General features: G+C 39.5%; 1 protein-coding gene across 1 annotated transcript in view; it reads left to right on the top strand.

Moving 5' to 3' along the window:
- Nucleotides 1–20,369, top strand: part of LOC105042962 (protein PTST homolog 3, chloroplastic) — a 45,497-nt gene that overhangs the window by 6,793 nt on the left and 18,335 nt on the right. The window contains 6 exon segments of the mRNA XM_073256333.1: nucleotides 1,781–1,835; nucleotides 1,933–1,983; nucleotides 2,063–2,116; nucleotides 4,147–4,245; nucleotides 5,223–5,292; nucleotides 5,295–5,346. Of these exon segments, the coding sequence (XP_073112434.1) occupies nucleotides 1,781–1,835; nucleotides 1,933–1,983; nucleotides 2,063–2,116; nucleotides 4,147–4,245; nucleotides 5,223–5,292; nucleotides 5,295–5,346 (381 nt within the window).

Below are 20,369 nucleotides of genomic sequence, written 5' to 3'. Positions count from 1 at the left end.
TCATGTTTATCATACCCATATAACAACATTGATACAGAGTTGACATTGACTTCAAAGATTCAACTCCACCTTCTTCAAGATCTGTTACATCGATAATAAATTGTTGTGCTATAGAAACACATTGGTATGTTGCATATAGCATACTAAAAGATAGAAGTTTTTCATGCATTTAGCTTGACCTGCAAATGTAGATCATATTAAGTTCATGTATAGACAAAGATTATACTAATGTGAAGAATGGTCGTGTATACAAAAGTTGCTTGGAATATTTGGTTGTACATTTCATCAAGCATGTGGCTAAGTTTCCACAAATTGTATGTACAATATCATGTTTTCGCATCTGGATGTTAGGTATGACTTCGGAATATTCAGGCCTATGACTGGGTAACTGGGTACAATGATTTATGCATCTCCCCCCCCAAAAAATGTGGCCTGTCTGAAATTGATTTGTTTTTTTTTTAAAGTGTATTTTTGGATGCAGGGAAAATTTCTTGTAAAACTTATTTTCCTTGGAAAATCTGGTTTTCTGTTTGCTTGGTTTATTAAAAAAAAAGAAATTTGGAATGTTTATAACTATTTTTCAGAAAACTTTTCCTTTACCATGGAAAACTCCTAGTTTTCCTTTTTCATGGATATCCTTGTAACCAAACATACACTTAAGACTTTCCAATAATAGTCACCAGTGGATTTGATCATAAGGAAAGCCCAAGACCTGTTGCTGGAAAATGAATTTCTTCCTCTTTTCTTTTGAACATTCTATTGCAGTAGGTTCATCCTTAATATTTTAGGTAACCTGATTTCTCTATCTTCTGAGTACTTACCGCAAGTAGAACTATGAAGCGCCCCATAACAATCACCATGGGATTTAATTTAGTGAATGAACAAACCATTGCTTCCCATGAAAGGCCACTACCTGCTGTACCAAATTATGTTTTCTTTCCTTTTTCTCCCCTCACTTCTATTTTAACTTTCTGCAGATCTGGTATCAACTTAGATACTTTGCACTAGGTGCATCCATAGTGACAATTGTTGTTTAGAAATTTCCAATTCTGGACTATCTATCATCACTGGGCAGCCATCACGATGAGTATCATCTAGGAATATAGTTTTTGAGTTGTTCACTACATATTATAAACCCTCATCATGCTGCTGAATCTAGTACCATTCTATGTTCATTGGTTTCTTTTCTTGTCTTTTTGAGTTCTAATTTCATCTTGCATATATTGTAGTACTTTGTGTATGTCTTCCATCGAGCTGAAAATAATTATTAGCTACAAAAGCATGAAGATTATGAATCTTGACTGAAAATTTTGAACTTTTACACTACCTAATTCAGTTGCAAAACTAATTTTGCTATAATCTGTCCAAAATCTAAAGTCTTGGGTAGGAGTGGTGTATTGAGTAGGAGATGCATATGCATGATTGCTGGAGCCCTTCTTTTTGAGGAAGACATATACACAAATGATCATTATAGCTTTTTATGTGGCAAAACTTACAGATGCAGTGGGCAACAGCATATGAATGACTGAACTTCTGACAAAAAAATTGGTACAATGTGGGATCTTTGATGACGGAATAACGTCCTCCAAATCTCTTTCTTGTGCCATTCTAAGTTCTTTTCTAATTCAAAGTCCATGGCAGACCTTTTATTTTGGAAAAAATCCTTAATTCATGTTTCTTCTATTGGATATGAAACCACATAACAAACATTGTTTCTACTTTTTTTGATGTTAAGGTTAGACTAACTGTTACATCCATGGTTTTTGGACTTGACATATAGGGATGACCATTCATCAGGTGAACGGACCAATTTTGATGAGGATTTGTCTTCTGAGGTTGCTTCATACAATGAAAATTTAGCTTTTCTTTACTTGTATATGACTGGTCTTTGTTCTAATTGTGAATACCCTTTTTGACTGTTTCATCCTATAGGCTCACGAAAGTGACGACCAGACTGAGATCAATCATCTAAAAGCCTTGCTGGTACGATTATTTACTCCTATTTCCTGTTGTATTGGTGCTAAATAAAATGTTAAACAGAAGGTACTCTGAATGTGTTTAGCATCAAAAGGAGATGGAACTTTTCCAATTAACGCAGCAGATCGAAGAAGAGAAGGTACTGAATCTTTCATGTTTTGGCATCATCTATCTTTCATTTAAGCCTGTTCTAGAATAAAACTGGACAGTACGTTTTCTTATTATGTGCAGACCGCGGGTAGTGAAAAAAAAATGTTATCTTCAGATAAAATTCAGTTGTGAGGATTTTGGTTATTTTAAAATTTATTCTCAGTAGTATGGAATGGCCTATGTCCTCTGCCTCAGGTGTTCACAAATGAGAAACTCCTAGCATGAAGTAAAGGGAAATATATGAAAAAGGAATTCTTTAGTTCTCTAATTACCAATATGCCGTTAATTGCTGTATGATTTGTTCTCATTATATTTCTTAAGAGGGTTAATACTTCGCTACTATATCATTTTCATTACCTGGTAGTTACAAGCCCTGGTCACAAATAAACAAGTGCAATGTGCCAAAATCTAAATATGCTATGATATAATAGATTGCTGATGATTAATGTCCTTATGATACCTTGCACATCTACTCCACTCCCTGATTTTTGAAATTGACAGTATCTTGGAGGTTACTTATTTAACAAAATACTTATTTGGCCATTATATAAATTGTCATAAGCACATTTGTGTCACAATGCCAAATACTAGCAACACTAAATAATAATCTTTGCATAATTATATTATCAATTTATGAGTGATTTATATGTCAAAAATGTAATAAAACCTTACAGCAGAGGAAACTAATACCATAATAATTATGTTAAGCTTATGTGCATTATAATGTAATAATATAGTTTATGAGTATAAGCATTGGAACCAAGGTTCTCAGTTTCGGTATTGGTGGCCGTTCCGGTCGGTCGGTGGCACGGTCCGATACGTTCCGTATCGGATCGGACCGATGCGAACCAACAAAGGGAGGAAGGGATGAACCGGGGAGGAGCAAAAGAGAGAAAGAGAGGAAAAGAGAGGAAGAGAAAGAGAGAGGGGGGGTCCATCGGAGAGGCCGTCAGAGGACTTCCGACTAGCCGTCGTGGCCGTCGGGCAGTGTAAATGCTGCTTGCGGCGATGTGAAACAGGGGCATTGCCCCTGTTTCACGAACTTTTTAAAAAAAGCTCGATAACAGTGAAGCCGACAATGGATTTGCCGGTTTTACTGTTTCTGGGTTTTTTTAAAAAAAATTGAAATAGTGAAACCAGCAAATAGATTACCGACTTTATTGTTTTTAAACTTAAAAAAAAAATTAAAAAAAGTGAAGCTGGCAAGGCAAGTGCTGGCTTCACTGTTCGTCTTCCTTTTTAAAAAAGTGAATTGGGGCAGTCGCCCTGTTCCGCGGCCGCGACTCCGCCCGTGCCGCTTCCGCTGTCCGGTGGCCACGACGGCCACTTGGAAACCTCCGGCGGCCCTTATGCTATCTTGTCCTCTTATCTTCAATGGCTTTTCTTTATCTCTCTCTCTTTCTCGCTTGTTGCGGCAGCCCTATCGGACGAACCAAGCTTCCACGGGCCTCCGATGGCCACAGAGGGCCACCACCGGCCTTCGGCGGCCTCTCCTTCTCCTCCTTTCTCTCTTTTCCTTTGTTTTCCTCTTTTTTTTTTTTTCCGGCAATAGCGTGTGCTGTTTTCGCCACCGGAATCGTCTCAGTTCTCTCCCGGTCCTGTTCAGCAGCCCCGATCCGTCTGGTTTGGGACGGTTCTGAAAATCATGACTGGAACAGGGTTAACAGGCTCTAGTTTTCCTTGAACAATGGAGATAAGTCCACTCATGCAAACCTTCTTACATGGTACTATGCATCACAATCATATCAAAACCTGTGGTATTGCAGACTGAGAAAAAGTCTTCCTGATGCTATTGTCTTGGTCTGTGAAGGAACAGGAGAAGACAGCAATATGGACAGTGTCTCCTAATTATATAAATGGTTCTATATTTTTAACTACATATTTTTTAGTTGTATTGAAAATGCAACCAAACTGCACTTGTTGGATGAATTTTAGTGGAGAATGGGTGTTGTATTTGGTTTGAGTTTTAAAAGAAACTAACTCTCGTTCTGGTCTTAGCTTGTCTTATTCAATTTGCAGGCCAAGACCAAATCTGAGATTGGTGATGTACAGAGAACTATAGCAGAGAAAGATGTAGAACTTCATCTGACTCAAGAAAAGCTTCATGGACTAAAAGAGGTAACTATTCTGCACTGTGTTTAGGTATATCCTGTGGACCAGCTATGTCCAATTCTGTGCATATACAGTAGAGTATGCAGTGAATACAATGCACATGGCTGACTTGGATGCTGTAATAGGAATTGATACATCCCACTGTTGCCTTTTATTAATATACTTTCTTTTCTACCTCTATGGATAGCTGGCGGGGTCAAGAGGAATATATTTGTTGAAGAAATGGGGATTTTATGATTAGTCTCGTGGATCAGTGGCTCTGGGAATTTGCATTATAATAATAGGGATCATGCAATTGTCCATTGTGGCTTGACATCCATGTTAAGTTCTAGAGGCCATCCATGTAGATATGCTCTTTTGCTTTGGTAAATGCATTACCATGCGCCCTCTCTAGATCACACTATTGAAAGATACAGAATAAGAGAAGAACATCCAGAATGGAACATGTTTGTCATTCCTTTTGTATCCCAATGCACCCCGGCACCTCCCTATAGTACAGTATTGTTCTGTTGTGAAAACAATACCTAAGATGCTCCGGAGACACCAGTTTGCTCATGTATCAGAACATACCCTATGTTCAAGTTGGCACCAAACGAGATGAACTAGGATGGTTATATCTTGAAACTTGGGATAATAGTGCTTCTCAGGGCTCAAATTTTTCCCTCTTCATTATTTTTATTAATGGTCAGTTCCTATTTGTGCTGATCTGTCTTGGTACTGCATGGATCTGGGACCATCAGGATACCGAGACTTTAATCCTTGCTATAAATAGAAGACCTCATGGTGGAAAAAAATTAGGCAACATTTCAACAAGTGGTGGGATCACAGCATCTATTTATACTCCATCTGGGATTGGCCATATGCACCATATGTGAAGAGTTTAAGTTTTTCTTCAACAGCCTTAAATGGTGTATTCAGCATATATCTTCTTCATTATCAGATATATGCTAAAATGGCATTGTTATTTGGTATGGTTGATATAGGTCTGCATTGACTATTGGGCAGATGGTGATATTGTGGAAGTTGCTGGTAGCTTCAACGGCTGGCTTCATCGATAACAATGGATCGAAATCCTTCATCTGAACATATAGAACGAACTGGTTTCAGGTTTTCATTTGCCATTGTACAATGTCTTTCTTAAAGTTTCCCTTTCTTGATTTATAGGAAGTTCCATCTCTTTGATAAGTACATCTCCTCTAAATGCCATATCGTATGACTTTACATTTTTGTTTATAATTTACTTACTGAATGTTGAACGTAGTTATTTCTTTTTCCTTAATCATTAGTGGAAAATCTTGACCTAGGCTTTTTCAGTTTGTGAATTAAGTGCATTCTTTTAGATTGGAAACTTGAAAGACGTTTCTATATAGAATGAGAAGCTCACAGAAAAACTAGATATCTATTTGTTACTTTTTAGTTTTTCAATTCTTGTTAACAAGCTTACATTGGACTGAGATACAGTGCAGGGGGATTTGTTTGGTGCAAATGGCTGTGATATCTTAGATTCCTCTTTTCCTACTAAGTTCAACTATTTCTTTGTTTCTAATCTCTTGCCGAGGGTTTAGAAGTTGTTAGAAGCAATTATAAGATCCTAGAATTAATCATCCCATGTATGTCCTTTGATTAGTCTCTTTCACTCTTGCATATGCATTCCATTTTTTAAGTAATAATGTATAACCTAACCATGTTGTGCCAATTAAAATTCTTTTAAGATATTTAAAATTGTAATAACCTCCAAGACTGGTGCTAGAAATAAGCATACCACCAAAAAAACTAGTAATCCACTAGCTAAGCAAACAATACCAAGTTTCATATCTATAAACTGCATATTGAGTGTGGAGGAGACTTGTTCACATCCTTGTTGTTTACCTGGTTCACATTGAAGTTGTATAGGTATTCTGAGGTGCTTGTATAGTAGTAGTAACATTCAGGATGCCTTCTTATGTACTGTACATACTAGTATGAGATTTTGATGTATATGAATCTAAACAACATGCATAGATACTGCAAATGCAACACTGACTATTTGAGGATGGTGTGAGTAGGTTTAACCGTGGTGGGAGAAGGCCTCTATGATTTGATAGGTGATGTCAGTCATGAGGATTTGACTTGTCTCCCTATGAAAGTCATGTGTATGTAGTGGCTTGGATTTGGCTTTGATCATTTGAGGAATAGAAATGAACCATTTTTATTGAAATGCCACACATGCAACTACAAAAACATTGCAGAGATGAAGGTGGAGATGTGGAAAAAAGGACTTTTGTTGGCTGCTGGCGGCTTAGCTTCTTTTGGATCATCTCTAGGCCTGCTGAGAAAACCTTCATGCCCCTTATAGTGCCTTTGGTAGTTCTTGTAAGCAAACTTCCATCCCCCTCCTCCTTGCTCTGACATCCTGACTATAGGAGGAAAAATATTTACCAGCTCCATTTCTTGCATTCTAGATGCAGCGGTCAAACTTGGTCTCCTAAGTGAATACCCTGAAGCTGTCGGTGTCGCTCCACCAATATTAACATGTTGGTTAGTCCTATCATCCTAATAACACCATATTAGCTTTATAACTTGATTTCTGGAAAATTTCACCTAGTATAATGCAAGTTTCCCAAGGATGTCGATACTAGGGCTATCCAGCAGTAAAAGTGCATCTTTTGGGAGTTTGGACAACTTATCATTAGAAGGGTCTAACCTTCTCATTCATTTTTTACTTTCAACAATATGATGCATTAGTGAGTTTATTTTGTTTTTCCAGACTCACCTTTCAATTCCTTATGTTTGGTTTTGGTGTCCATTATTTGCATCATCTGCTTCCATGGTATGTGAGCTCGTTCTTAAGCTCCCATAGGACAGTAATCTTAAGACACAAACCCTAGTCTCAACTTTTTTCTCAAAAAAAAGAAAAAGAAAGAAATTGACACTAAACCAAGTTCGTCCCGGTGGGACGGGGTGTGTCTCGGCCATCCCGTCCCGTTCTTGTGAGAAAACGGGATTGGGATAGGGTTGGGACTCTGAAACCCATCCATGCAGGTGAAGAAGAAGAAAGAGGAAAGAAAGAAAGGAAGATGAAAAAAGGGCAAAGGTGAAAGGAAAGAAGAAGAAAAATGAAAGAAAAAAGGAAGAGAAAAGAAAAAGAAAGGAAGGAAAGAAGGAAGAAGGGAAAAAGAAAGAAGAAAAAGGAAATAAGGAGAGAAAGGAAGGGATGTGAAAAAGAAAGGAAAAAAAAGGAAAGAAAGAAAGGTAGAAGAAAAAGAAAGAAAAGAAGGAAGGGAAGGAAAAAAAGGAAAGAAAGAAAGAAAAGAATGTAAGAGAAATGGAGGATATCTATCAGGTTGCATGATTGGAACGTCTGTCAGGACGGAATAAGACGGGACAGTGGGACATCTTGTTCCATAGAGATACTAGGACACCTCCGTCCCATGGGATTTAAAATCTTGCATTGAACTGTCGACATTCTAATTTTGCTTATAAAATCTCTTAGCAGTAGTCAACTGCCGATCATGCAACATCATGCAGCTCTTTTTATCTATAGCTTGGATGTCTGTGCATGAAGAAGGGCATGATGACGGGTATGTTAAATGAATTTGATTGGCAAGAGTTTAAATATTCCTCAAAATTTTTGAGGATCTACTGGAAACAAATATTAAAGAAATCTTAATAACTAAACAAATTCAAGGGAGGAGTAAGAAATTGTATTGAAGCATGCTTTGATGCTACCCTAAAGGTACTCACCCGTTCCATAGGTTTCAGCTACCTTCACTGGATATGCGATAAATCTGGCCTCACTTATGCTCTGCTAAGTTCATGGTGTGAAGAAGCATGCTTATGGACCAATTTTATCACTTTCCAAGTGGAGAAAAAAAGAAAAGAAATAAATAGGCTTGACCTATCCCTAAAGTACATGGGATTGGAAGATGGAAAGTTGAGAAGCGGGAAATACATTTTTTAGGATGAGGAATCTCTCAGGGTTTGTAGAGGAAAAAGTGACAACAATAATTACAGTGTTGAGGCTTTATGAAAATGTTCACGAGTAATGAGGCCTTCCCCACTAACCTTTATGGATAGAGCTATTTCTCGATGGGCATGCATCATCTTCTCCTGCTTTGGGTAGAGAGTCTCCTCGTATGTCTGACGCAAACGTCATAGGGACCCTCAGCAAATAGATCAGCTCCGAGTACCTCAACTTGGTGTTTGGGTCGGCATGAGTACCTCAGCTTAGTGTTTGGGTGGCAACCATGCCTGTAGCATATTAATTCGAGGTATCCACGGGAGCTCACTGTATTCGAGGTATTCAAATCACTATATTTGAGGTATTTTGATGTTCTGACACTGTCAAGCTAGAATGACCATAACTTTGTCATCCGATGTCAGAATTCTTAAGTTGACCTCATTCCGGAAACTCTTTTCGAGCTGTACGAGACGGTTCGTTTCGCCGCCACTATGAATTTCGAAGCCTAATTCAATCGTTTGACAGACCTACGGGAGCGCGCAAGAGTCCTAATCCAACATGGAGTCTATTTTTGATTTATTTAGTATTTTATTTTTTTTCGAATTCCTTCTTTTAGTTGACTTAGGACTTTTACACTATAAATAGGCCCTTTGGCCATCATTGTAATCAATTTATTTGGAGATTATTGAATTAAAACGCGTGAGAAGAGAGTTTCTTCTTTTTTCTATCTTTTATTGTTTCGTGCATCTTCCATCCTTTTTTTCCCAATGATCGTCGTGCTATAGGCTGCGTCAGTTGGTTCAAAGTCCTTCAGATCCATGAGTGCTGATTCTTTTCTGTAGTTCAGATGGCGGGTGGTGGTCGCAAGAAGAACCAACCTGCGAATCAGGTAGCAGCCCATGATGAAATCACGCAACGGGAACGGGATCTGATGTTGGAGTGCGAAGATTTGAGGAGACAAGTGATGGATCTGATTGCACGTCTTACACAGTTAGAAACTTAGGATGCGAGATCTGAGACGGAACTTGATGATCGCAGATTTGAAGGAGAGTTTTCATATTTCGAATATCCCTTCTATTGGGATCTTCCCACATGCGGCGAGAAGATCGTGGTGACTTGTTCGAACGATCAATCCGCTATTTGATTCCATAAGAGTAGATCTACCTGAATATTTAGGTGATCTGCAAACGGAGGTATTCCTTGATTGGTTGGATCCAATTGAGCGTATCTTCGAGTACAAAGAGATACATGATGATAACAAAGTAAAATTTGTTGCTTTAAAATTGACAGGTCGAGCCTTTGCATGGTGGCAACAGTTGAAGAAAATCAGGGAGCATAGGGGCAAACCAAAAATCCAAGACTGGGAGAAGATGAAGAAAGCATTGAGGGAGTAGTTTTTATCCTTCAACTAAATACAATTTTTGTACCAGCGCCTACAGAACTTGTGACAAGATCCTTGTACCAGCGCCTACAGAACCTGCGACAAGATCCTAGATCCGCGGATGATTACATGGAAGAGTTTTACTAACTCGTGGCTAGGAACGATCTTGCGGAGAATGAGGAACAGATGGTGGCGAGGTACCTGAGGGGACTACGACTGCAGATTCAGGATGCTTTGAGGCTCCAGATCTTGTGGATCGTCAAAGAGACGTACCACTATGCTGTTGTTGTTGAAGAGCAACTGCTGGTAGACCTATACTCAAATCTGATCCATCCCAATGAAGCAATCAAGCGATGGAAAATCAGGAGGATGTGCGGCGCAATACTACTAACCCTTCTGGTCGTATTGTAGATACAAGATCTTCAAATCCAACTCCAGTTGGATCATCGAACCTGTAGTGTTACAATTGCGGTGAAATTGGACACATGGAACAATTGTAAAATGTCCGTTGGATGATCCGGGAAGCAGCTGCTGATTGAAGGAGAACCATCTGAGGAAGAACAAGAGTCTGTTTACGATGAAATGAATAACGAAGAGGATGACTCCTTGCTGTTTGGCGATAACGGAGAGGCTCTAGTTATTCAAAAGAGCCTACTTGCTCCCAAAAGAGAAGAAAAAGAGGACTGGATGTGGATCAATATTTTTCATACCTGCTGCACCATTGAGAAGAAAGTCTGCAAAGTCATCATAGATGGGGGAAGCTATGAAAACGTTTCTCCCAGGAGACTGTTACAAAATTAAATCTAGCCATCGAGAAGCACCCGCGACTGTACATGCTGTCTTGGTTTCAAAAGGGGAGTGAGGTGATTGTTGATAGTCGCCATCTTGTTTTGTTCTTTATTGGACAGAAGTACTATGACAAGGTATGGTGTGTTGTTGCAATGGATGCTTGTCATCTACTTTTGAGAAGGCCATGGCAGTATGATCATGGTGTTATTCATGATGGCCGTCGAAACACTTATATCTTCTAAAAGGATAATCAAAAGATCACGTTGGCGTCGATGAAGGAAGAAGATTTACCTAGACTAAAGGCGGAGACCAGCATCAACTTTCTGACGAAGCACACCTGTTTAGAGGCAATGGAGGCCGGCTACCTTTAGCAGTGGTGGAGAAGGGCGATTTAGCTGAGCATGACATCTCACTCCTGGTACGTCCTATACTTCAAAAATTTACTAATGTATTTCTCGAAGACTTGCCTATAGAATTACCACTAGAAAGAGACATACAATACCTCATTGATCTTGTTCCTGGGGCGAGTCTACCAAATAAACCGGCGTACCGCATGAGCCCAACTGAACATCAGGAGTCGCAATGGTAGGTCTAGGAGCTATTGGACAAGGGATACATCCATTCGAGCATGAGTCTGTATGCGGTTTCTGCTCTGCTGGTTTCAAAAAAAGATGATTCATGGCGCATGTGTATAGGCAGCCAAGCTATCAATCAGATCACCATCAAATATCGATTTTCGATTCTCAGGCTGGATGACATGCTTGACCAACTTGTTGGGGACAAGATATTCATCAGGATTGATCTGAAGAGTGGCTACCATCAGTTGCGCATCCAACTTGGGGACGAGTGGAAGACAGCCTTCAAAACAAGGGAGGGCCTGTATAAGTGGCTGGTGATGCCGTTCGGACTCTCCATCACGCCAAGCACCTTCATGAGGCTGATGACCATATGCTACAATCATTCATTGATAAATTCATTGTGGTTTACTTTGATAATATACTTATCTATAGTCCTTTAGAACATTTGTTGCACCTTACGGAGGTTCTTAGCATACTGAGGAGAGAGAAGTTATTTGCCAATCTCAAGAAGTGTAGTTTTATGGCGGATAGCATAACTTCCCTGGGCTATATCATCTCCTTCGAAGGGCTGCGGGCTGATCCATCCAAGATCCAGGCTATTCAGAATTGGCCAATGCCGCATAACATTATGAAGTCCGAAGCTTCCATGGCCTGGCATCCTTCTACCACAAATTCATACGTGGTTTCTCTTCGATGATGTCTCCAGTGACCAACTGCATGAAAGGGAGACTATTTTAGTGGACCCCCGAGGTGTAGGTTGCTTTTAAGAAATCAAATTGAAGATCACCTCTGTTGATGTCTTTGTCCTTCCTGATTTCACTAAGATCTTCGAAGTGGAGTGTGATGCATTCTCTACTGGGGTCGGTGGAGTATTCAGTCAAAAGGGGTGGCCCGTTTGCTTCCACAGTGAAAAGTTGTCAGGGTGCAAGCTGAATTATTCGACATATGATGTGGAGTTTTATGCGGTGATTAGTGCAATCGACAGTGGAGTTATTATTTGGTCAAGAGGGAGTTTATCTTGTACACTGATTATGAAGTCCCGAAGTACATCAATGGATAAGAAAAACTGAGCCGCAGGCATATCAAATGGATGAACTACTTGCAAGAATTTCATTTTGTTCCGAAGCACAAATCTGGTGCTCAGAATCAGATGGTGGATGCATTAAGCCGGACAGCGAAACTGCTAGGAGTTCTTCATGTGGAGGTGATTGGATTTGATACCCTGAAGGATCATTATGCAAGCGACCCTGACTTTGGCTGAATTCTATAGGAGATACATTCTCATCCCCAAACTGATTATCAGTTGCATGATGGATTTTTATTTCCAGGTGTGTAGCTTTGTGTTCCCCATTGCTCTTTGCAAAAGAAGATTGTACAAGAGCTTCATAATGAAGGACACTTTGGCAGAGACAACTCTCACACTAATTCAAAATAAATTCTATTGGCCAAAATTGAAGTGTGATGTGATCAAATTTGTGGATCGTTGTCGGGTCTGCCAAGTATCGAAGGGGACAGCAACGAATGCAGGATTATACACCCCTTTGCCTGTCCTAGATTGTCCATGGGAAGAGATCGGTATGGATTTCATTTTGGATCTACCTGTGACTCAGAGACGGTGCGATTCAGTGATGGTCATGGTGGATAGATTCTCGAAGATGGCTCACTTCATTACCTATCGGAAGACTATAGATGCTTCGAATGTTGCTCAACTGTTCTTCAAAGTAGTTCGTCTCCATGGAGTATCCAAATCCATTACATTTGATCGAGACACAAAGTTCATGAGCCACTTTTGGAGGAGCCTGTGGAGTTTGGGAATCAGTTTGCAGTTAAGTTCAGCCTATCATCCTCAAATAGATGGTCCGATCGAGTCCGTTAACAGGAGCTTGGGAAATTTATTGAGTCTTGTTGGCGAGCATCTGAAGCAGTGGAATTTGGCCTTAGCACAGGTTGAGTTCACATTCAATCGTTGGTGAACAGGGCTATAGGCTATAGTCCATTTCAGATTGTCTATGGATTGACTCCGAGCAATGTTCTAGATTAGCTCCCATCACTTCCAAAGGATGACCTAGTGCAAAGGCCGAAAATTGGACTGAAGAACTTCAAGCCATCCATCAGTCAGTCAAACAACAGATTGAATCCAGCAATGCCAAATACGAGGCCGCAGACAAGCATCGAAGGAAAATAACTTTTGAGGTCGGCAACTATGTGTGGGCTGTTCTGACCAACGATCGGTATCCAGTGGGAGAATACCATAAATTGTGCCAACGCAAGATGGGTCCTTTCGAGATAGTCAAGAAGATCAATGACAACGCCTATCAGTTGCAATTATCAAGTCATCTTCGAATCTCTGATGTGTTTAATGTGAAGCATCTAATTCCTTATGCAGATGATTCATTAGATGAGAAGGGTTCCAACTCGAGGATGAGTTCTTTCCAGTCAGGGGAGGATGACGTAGATGTCATAGGGACCCTCAGCAAATAGATCAGCTCCAAGTACCTCAGCTTGGTGTTTGGGTCGGCACAAGTACCTCAGTTTGGTGTTTGGGTCGGCAACCATGCCGGTAGCACACTAATTCAAGGTATCCATGGGAGCTCACTGTATCCGAGGTATTCAAATCACTGTATCCGAGGTATCTTGATGTTTTGACACTGTCGAGCTAGAATGATCATAACTTTGTCATCTGATGTCAGAATCCTTAAGTTGATCCTATTCCGAAAGCTCTTTTGGAGCTCTACGAGGCTGGCCGCTTCGCCGGCACTGAAAATTTCGAAGCCTAATTCAATCGTTTGACAGAACTATGGGAGCGCACGAGAGTTCTAGTCCGACATAAAGTCTGTTTTTGATTTATTTAATATTTTATTTTCTTTCAAATTCCTTCTTTTAGTTGACTTGGGATTTTTACGCTATAAATAGGCCCCTTGGCCATCATTGTAATCAGTTTTAGAGATTATTGAATTAAAACTCGTGAGAAGAAAGTTTCTTCTTCTTTTTCCCGTCTTTCATTGTTTCGTGCATCTTCATTCTTTTTCCCCAACGATCGCTGCGCTATAGGCTGCATCAATGTCTTAGTGGAATAGTGATGCAGCAATTGGCTTGGGACTTCTAGGAATCACACCCAGTAAAGGGTGGAATCACTCCTTCAGAATCTTGGCATTGCACTAAATTTAGGAACTAGAAACTTTATTTTGCAAAGGATATCTGCCCTCTTATAGAGGAGGTTCATAATTAAAATATAGCAAAAGCATCTAAGCAATGGTTGTTGATAGGTTGGCATTGAGCTGCTTACAAAGGTTCCCACTAGCACTTAGTTGGCGTTAACTGAGCATAGTTGTCCATGGGTTGGTAATGAGTTGTAAAGTTGGTGCTAGAATCTTCTAGCTAATGGGCTTTGGATCTTGGCTGGACCAGCAGGCTTTGGTCTCACAGTCTTGGGCTAGTAAAGCTCCCAAATTTGGTCTGCTTCAGTTTCTTGCTATGTAAGTGCAGATATGTTCGTATTATAATGTTACATATGCTGTGAAGCATCTCTATCATCACTCCCCACCTTGACAGCACTTGTGAATGGCAATGTACCTCTTCTACTTTTTAGTATTGATCTTTTGGAACTCTGTTGCAGTAATCCAAGTACAATCGGATATTGGATGATCTTTCTACATTACAAGGAGTTTTTGATAGCGTCTACTTCAAGTAGACATGCTGGCTGTTCACACATCCTCAGTAACTTCAACTTCATTTGGGACCAAATGTAGATGTGGAGCTCTTGGTTGAACCATTGAGCTATCATCTGATTCATGATAAGCTGTAAGGTCCTCTACATTAAATATAGGTATGATACCCAAATTTTTTGGAAGCTCCATGACATAAGCATTAGAACTGATTTTCTCTAATGTCTTCAAGGAACCTGCACTCTTAGAGTGTTGCTTCTTGTATACTCCTTGGGGAATCTAATGTCGGAGCATCTATGATTGATTGAGTGGGTGGAGGTTGAACTGGATGCACGTGACACCGCACCGCATGGGTTGCGAGTTTCGGCAGCATGGGTTGTAGGACCTGAGTCTCCAGACACAACTAGTTTCTAATTGATTATTTTCCTATTTTAGTTAGGAAAGTTGATGATGGTTAATTCTAGAAATTTTGAATTCTATGAACTTTCTTTTTGAAAACTTTTGGTGTTATTAGGAAAGTTAATAGTTAGGTTTTTCGAATTAGAATAGGACTTGGAATCCATATTGGAAAGTTGAAGAAAAGAGTCCACTTGTACTATTACAAGTATCCTTGTTGGGGCTTCTCTTGTAATCATACCTGAGATATCGAGTTATTGATCAGTGGAGATTTTATTGTGGGAACTATTCTTCCCTTGCCTTCTCTCTACTCTATCTCCTTTTTGGTGGATTCCTAGGGTTTGTGAGTGAGCATCGTGAGAGCTGTATATATCTTTGGAGTGGTCTGCCAAGGTGGTGTTTTAGGCCTTGATAGAGAGTGATCCACCCCGCTCCAAGTACCATCTTCTTTGTATCATTCATGCCATAATGGGTTTCCACTTCACCACAATCGATTGCACCGACATACCCTTCTTTGTGTTTTCAGCCTAGGTTCAACACCTCCCTGGTGGCAGTTGATGTCAAAGCATAGTTTCAAGATGTTGCCCCACTGCTGCAATATAGAAGTGCATCTTCAACATCAGCAAGATCTGCAAGATATCGAATTACATGAATTGCATCGTTAGGTTCAACAACATTGACAAGAAAATCAGTGGCTCCAACAACGACAAAGCAATGTAGACACCATCATTGTTCGGGTTCCAATCACCACTCTGATAGAGCGCCCTTTGATGATGAAAGCTAGCGTTCCAAGGAAGATGTGGAAGATTTTAATCCATTCTACAATAGAAGAGTGTCTTCATCGAGCAAGGAAGATAACCATCATCAATGTGAATAAAGACCACACTACAACCATCACAACTTCGACATCAAAATAGATGTCCCCAACTTTGAAGGGCATGCAACATGATGAGTTCGTTGATTGGCTCTACACCATTGAAAAAGTTTTCGAGCTTAATAAAGTTCCTAGCAATTGATGCATGAAGTTAGTCGCCATTAAGCCTAAGAAGTATGCATCAATTTGGTGGGAAAATCTGAAGCGACGACATAAGTATGAAAGATGTGGTAAGATCCAAACGTGGGACAAGATGCATTGCGAACTCAAATGTAAGTTCTTCCTTATAGATTACTGTGAGGATAAATTTCTTAAGCTCCATAATCTTCAGCAATACGGCATGACCATAGAAGTGCATGCAATGGAATTCGAGTAGCTCATGACATGTGACATTAAGGAGTCCGAAGAACAAACTATATCACGACATCTTGGAGGATTGAAGTTTGAAATTGAGCAAGTCATTTTGTTGGACATTGAACGACGTGATACAATTGGCAACCAAAATCAAGAAGGAACAATTAGAAATAAATAATTCACTCTTTCCAAGGTACAGAGATGAGCCTCCAATCGGGAGAGTTCCGTGTTGAGGTGTCAGCATCCTCCAAAGTGAGCACCTCCCAACCACCTCAGGAGGACAAGGGCATCTTCAGCAACCTTGGCCGTTCCAACATTGTTGCCTCCAACGTCTCAAGTGTTTCAAGCAAGATTTTATGTCCCGGTCGTCCTGTTCCATTCTTGTCGTCCTATTCCGTTCTTATGAGAAAATGGGACTAGAACGAGCTTGGAACTCTGAAATCCATTAACATAAGAAGAGAAGAAGAAAGAGAAAAGAAGGAAAGGAAGGAAAGGAGAAGAAAAAGAAAGAAAAAGGTAAGAAAAAAGAGGAAGGTAGAGGAAAAGAAAGTAAAGAAGGAAGAAAGAAAGAGAGAAAAAGAAAGAAAGAAAGGGAAGAAGAAGGGGAGAAAGATGGATGATATTCATCGGGATGTATGATTGGGATTGCTGTTGAGATGGAATGGGATAGCGGGGCATCTCGTTCTATGAAGAAACTGGAATACCTTTGTTCTACAGGATTTAAAATCTTGGTTTCAAGGGCGAAGGATTTGGGCATATTGCAGCTGATTACCCAAATAAAAAGCTTATCTCTTTGGTGAAAGAATAATCATGCGCAGAAGAGGAGGAAGAAGATCAGCCAGTCAAGTGGGATGAGGAAACTTCGAGCGAGGAAGAGGTAGTGCATGTCGATCAAGGTAAATCCTTGATGGTCCACTGCAACCTTAATACTATCGAGGTAGCCGACTAAGAGGATTGGTTGTGCTACAATATCTTCCATAATAAGTGCACTTTGCATGGCAAGTAGCAGCAGCATGCCCCGCTTCAACTTCAGAAGATACAAGAGGGAATTCCAAAGTACCAAAAACAATCTGAAATTGTAGAAAATGTTAAGCAGAGGTGCTTGGCCCTTGCCTTACATATGTCATTGTTCAAGGCAAACTTGCAACGAACTTCATCATGAAGTTCTCTAATATGTTTGCAAATCCTTGAGCCTCAAACACTAGTCCTACATCAGAAGGCAAACAGCAAGATTAATTGGGTGACAAGGCTGAATTTCAATCAAGCTAATACTGGGTGCATCTTGTAGACCAATTAGCTGAATTATTATAAGCAAATTTCTGTCATGCTAAATCTCACTGAATAATCTATCCCCAGCTAGTCAATAAAGTAAATCTCCTGCACTATTGTTGACAAACTCAGTTTGGCCATTTTTTTGAGGGTGGAAATTAGAAGAGAATTTAAGCTTAATATTTAACATTTTCCATAGATTGTGGCAAAAAATAACTCACAAACTTGGTGCCCCTATTTTTGATACAAGGGTTTGTTGAAGCTCTTGAAGATAGATGATCTCTTTGGAAAATATTATCGCCGCATGTAGCACATTAAGCATTGCTGCAAGGGAGAAAGTGTGCCATTTTTGAGAATCTATTGGCCAACACCAATGTAGAATCATGTCCTTGATGTGTCTTGGACAAGCCTAGGACAAAATACATAGGTATATCTTTCCATGGCTCATGTGGTATGTGAAGTGGTAAGTACAACCCGTTGTTGTGCTTTCTAGCTTGGGCCAGCTGACAAGTTTGACATTGTTGAATAATTTGTGCCACATCGTGTCTTTAAACTTGGTCAGTAGAATCAATCCTTACCATCGCAATAGTCTGATCACACCCAAGTGCCAGCTGCTACCAGCATGCAATTCCCATCAGTTGATTTCATAAAGAAATGTTGGGAAGGCACAACGGGTATCTTTGAAGAGATACCTGTCTATCTAGAGAAATAGGGGTATGCATCTTGAATTGCAGCCATCAGTGTATCAAAAATGACACCAAAATCTCTGCTTGAAGCATAGTCTTGTTTGAGTTGATTAAACCCAATACTTAAATAAAGATAGAATGAAATATATATACTACTCTGCTTGGTATATCTACAACCTTGTTTTTAATACCAGTACGATGCTTGAGCTGAAATGATATTCTTGCAAAAATTCCATCCACTTCCAATGTCCGAAACTAAGCTTCTTTTAAGAATTGAGACACCTCAAAGCTTCGTGATCTAAATAAAGCATGAATTCCTAAGAAATCAAGTAGTGCCTCCAATAATATAGAACTTGCACAACAGCATATAGTTCTTCATCATAGGTAACACCACCAATGCCAACTTTTAAAGCATCAAACTCTGCTTTGGAGAGCTTTGAAAAATCAAGAAGTCGAAGTACTGGGGTCTCGATCAACTTTCTTATTGTTTCCAAGCTTTTGTTGTGTTTGACCAAATAAATCATCCCCCTTTCATTGAATTAGTGCTTGGCACCATAATAGTACTAAAATTCTTGATAAATCTTCAATATAAATGGCTACGCCATGAAAGCTTGGGCTTTATATTATGTTGGTGGGAACTGGCTAGACAAGAATAGCTTTTACCTTTTCAGGATCAACTGCAATTTCTCTCGATGATAATAACAAATTCAAGAAAGGCAATGCTAGAATACATAAATGAGCACTTTTCCATAATGATGTATAGCTTCTGTTGTCACAAAATTCTCATGGCTTTTCATAAGTGAGAGATCTGCTCTTTGTTGTATATAAGCATATCATCCAAATAGAGGACAACGAATTTACTAATGAACCGTTTAAATACCTATTTCATAAACCCCTTGAAGGTCTAGGAGCATTATTGAGACCAAACAGTATAACAAGCTGCTTATACAAGCATTCCTAGTTTTGAAGGCTGTTTTCATTCATCACCAGATCTGATCCTTATTTGATGATAGATGCTTTGTAGGTCAATTTTTGATAAGAACGAAGATCCCGCCATCATGTCTAGCATGCCATCTAATCTTGGAATTGGAAAATGATACTTGATAGTGATTTTATTAATGGCTTTGCTATCGACAAACATTCTCCAGCTTCCATCCTTTTTTGGTGTAAGAAAAGCAGGTGATGCGCAAGGACTTGAAGTCTTGAGCTCTCTTGTATGAAACCCTTGGTAGTTCATCTACTTAGTTCCTCAATGCAACATATTTCATTGGATTCATATGATATGCTGGAAGATCTGGTATAATCTCAGAATTAGATCACTTGCATGTTGAACATCAAGCAAGGGTGCTAATTTGTCAAGTAAATCTTCTGGAGTTAATTATGAAAAACCAATCAGCACTTCTTGGACCTCCTTAGGCATTTTTGAAGATGTTATAACTGCCATGGGATTTGTTTCCTTTGAGATTATAGCATACGCCATTCTTGTCTCCTTTCTTGCAAGATCTGATTTCTTAGAAAGCGGATTTGAGGTTTTAGTTGACCCAGCAATCTTGGGCTTCACCTTGCTAATTTTTTTCAACTCTTCAGCTAACATAGGTTTCAAAGCAATTTTTTTTCCTCTTGTTGAACATGAAGTAGTAGGTGTTTGTCCTATTGCAATGGTACTCATGTCTATCATATAGCCAAGGATGGCCGAGAAGAATGTAACATTATAGGCATGACATTGTACCAAGTATCATCTTTATAACTACTACTGGAATTAGAAACAAGAGCATATTGAGTTACCGGATTGGTAGTCTCATCTACCCATGTAATCTTGTATGGATGCAGATGTGGTTCAGGTTTTAACTTTAATCGATTGATAGTAGCTTGAGATATCACATTCATGTAGCTAAGCTCCATCAATAATCAGCTTACAAAATTTGTCACCACTCTTAACAAAGATCCAAAAAGATAGCCATCTGAAGCAAAACCTCCTTGTTTTCTGCCTTTAGTGTTATCAAAACTTGTCTAACTACACAAGCATGTTGGCTCAAACCAGCAAGTGAAACACCATATCATTTTGCTTGCTTTCCTCCTCATCAGTATATTCTCATGATTTTTGCATAACATCATCATTTTCTCATTCTGCTTCTATGTTTTATTTGCTACCTGTACAAATTTTTGCTTGGATTTTTGAAGGCATAATAACCCTTGCC

The sequence above is a fragment of the Elaeis guineensis genome, chromosome 4 (genome assembly GCF_000442705.2).
Source record: "Elaeis guineensis isolate ETL-2024a chromosome 4, EG11, whole genome shotgun sequence".
Lineage (NCBI taxonomy): Eukaryota > Viridiplantae > Streptophyta > Magnoliopsida > Arecales > Arecaceae > Elaeis > Elaeis guineensis.
Note: the sequence above shows the minus strand (reverse complement) of the source record. Positions and strands in the feature narration are given on the sequence as shown.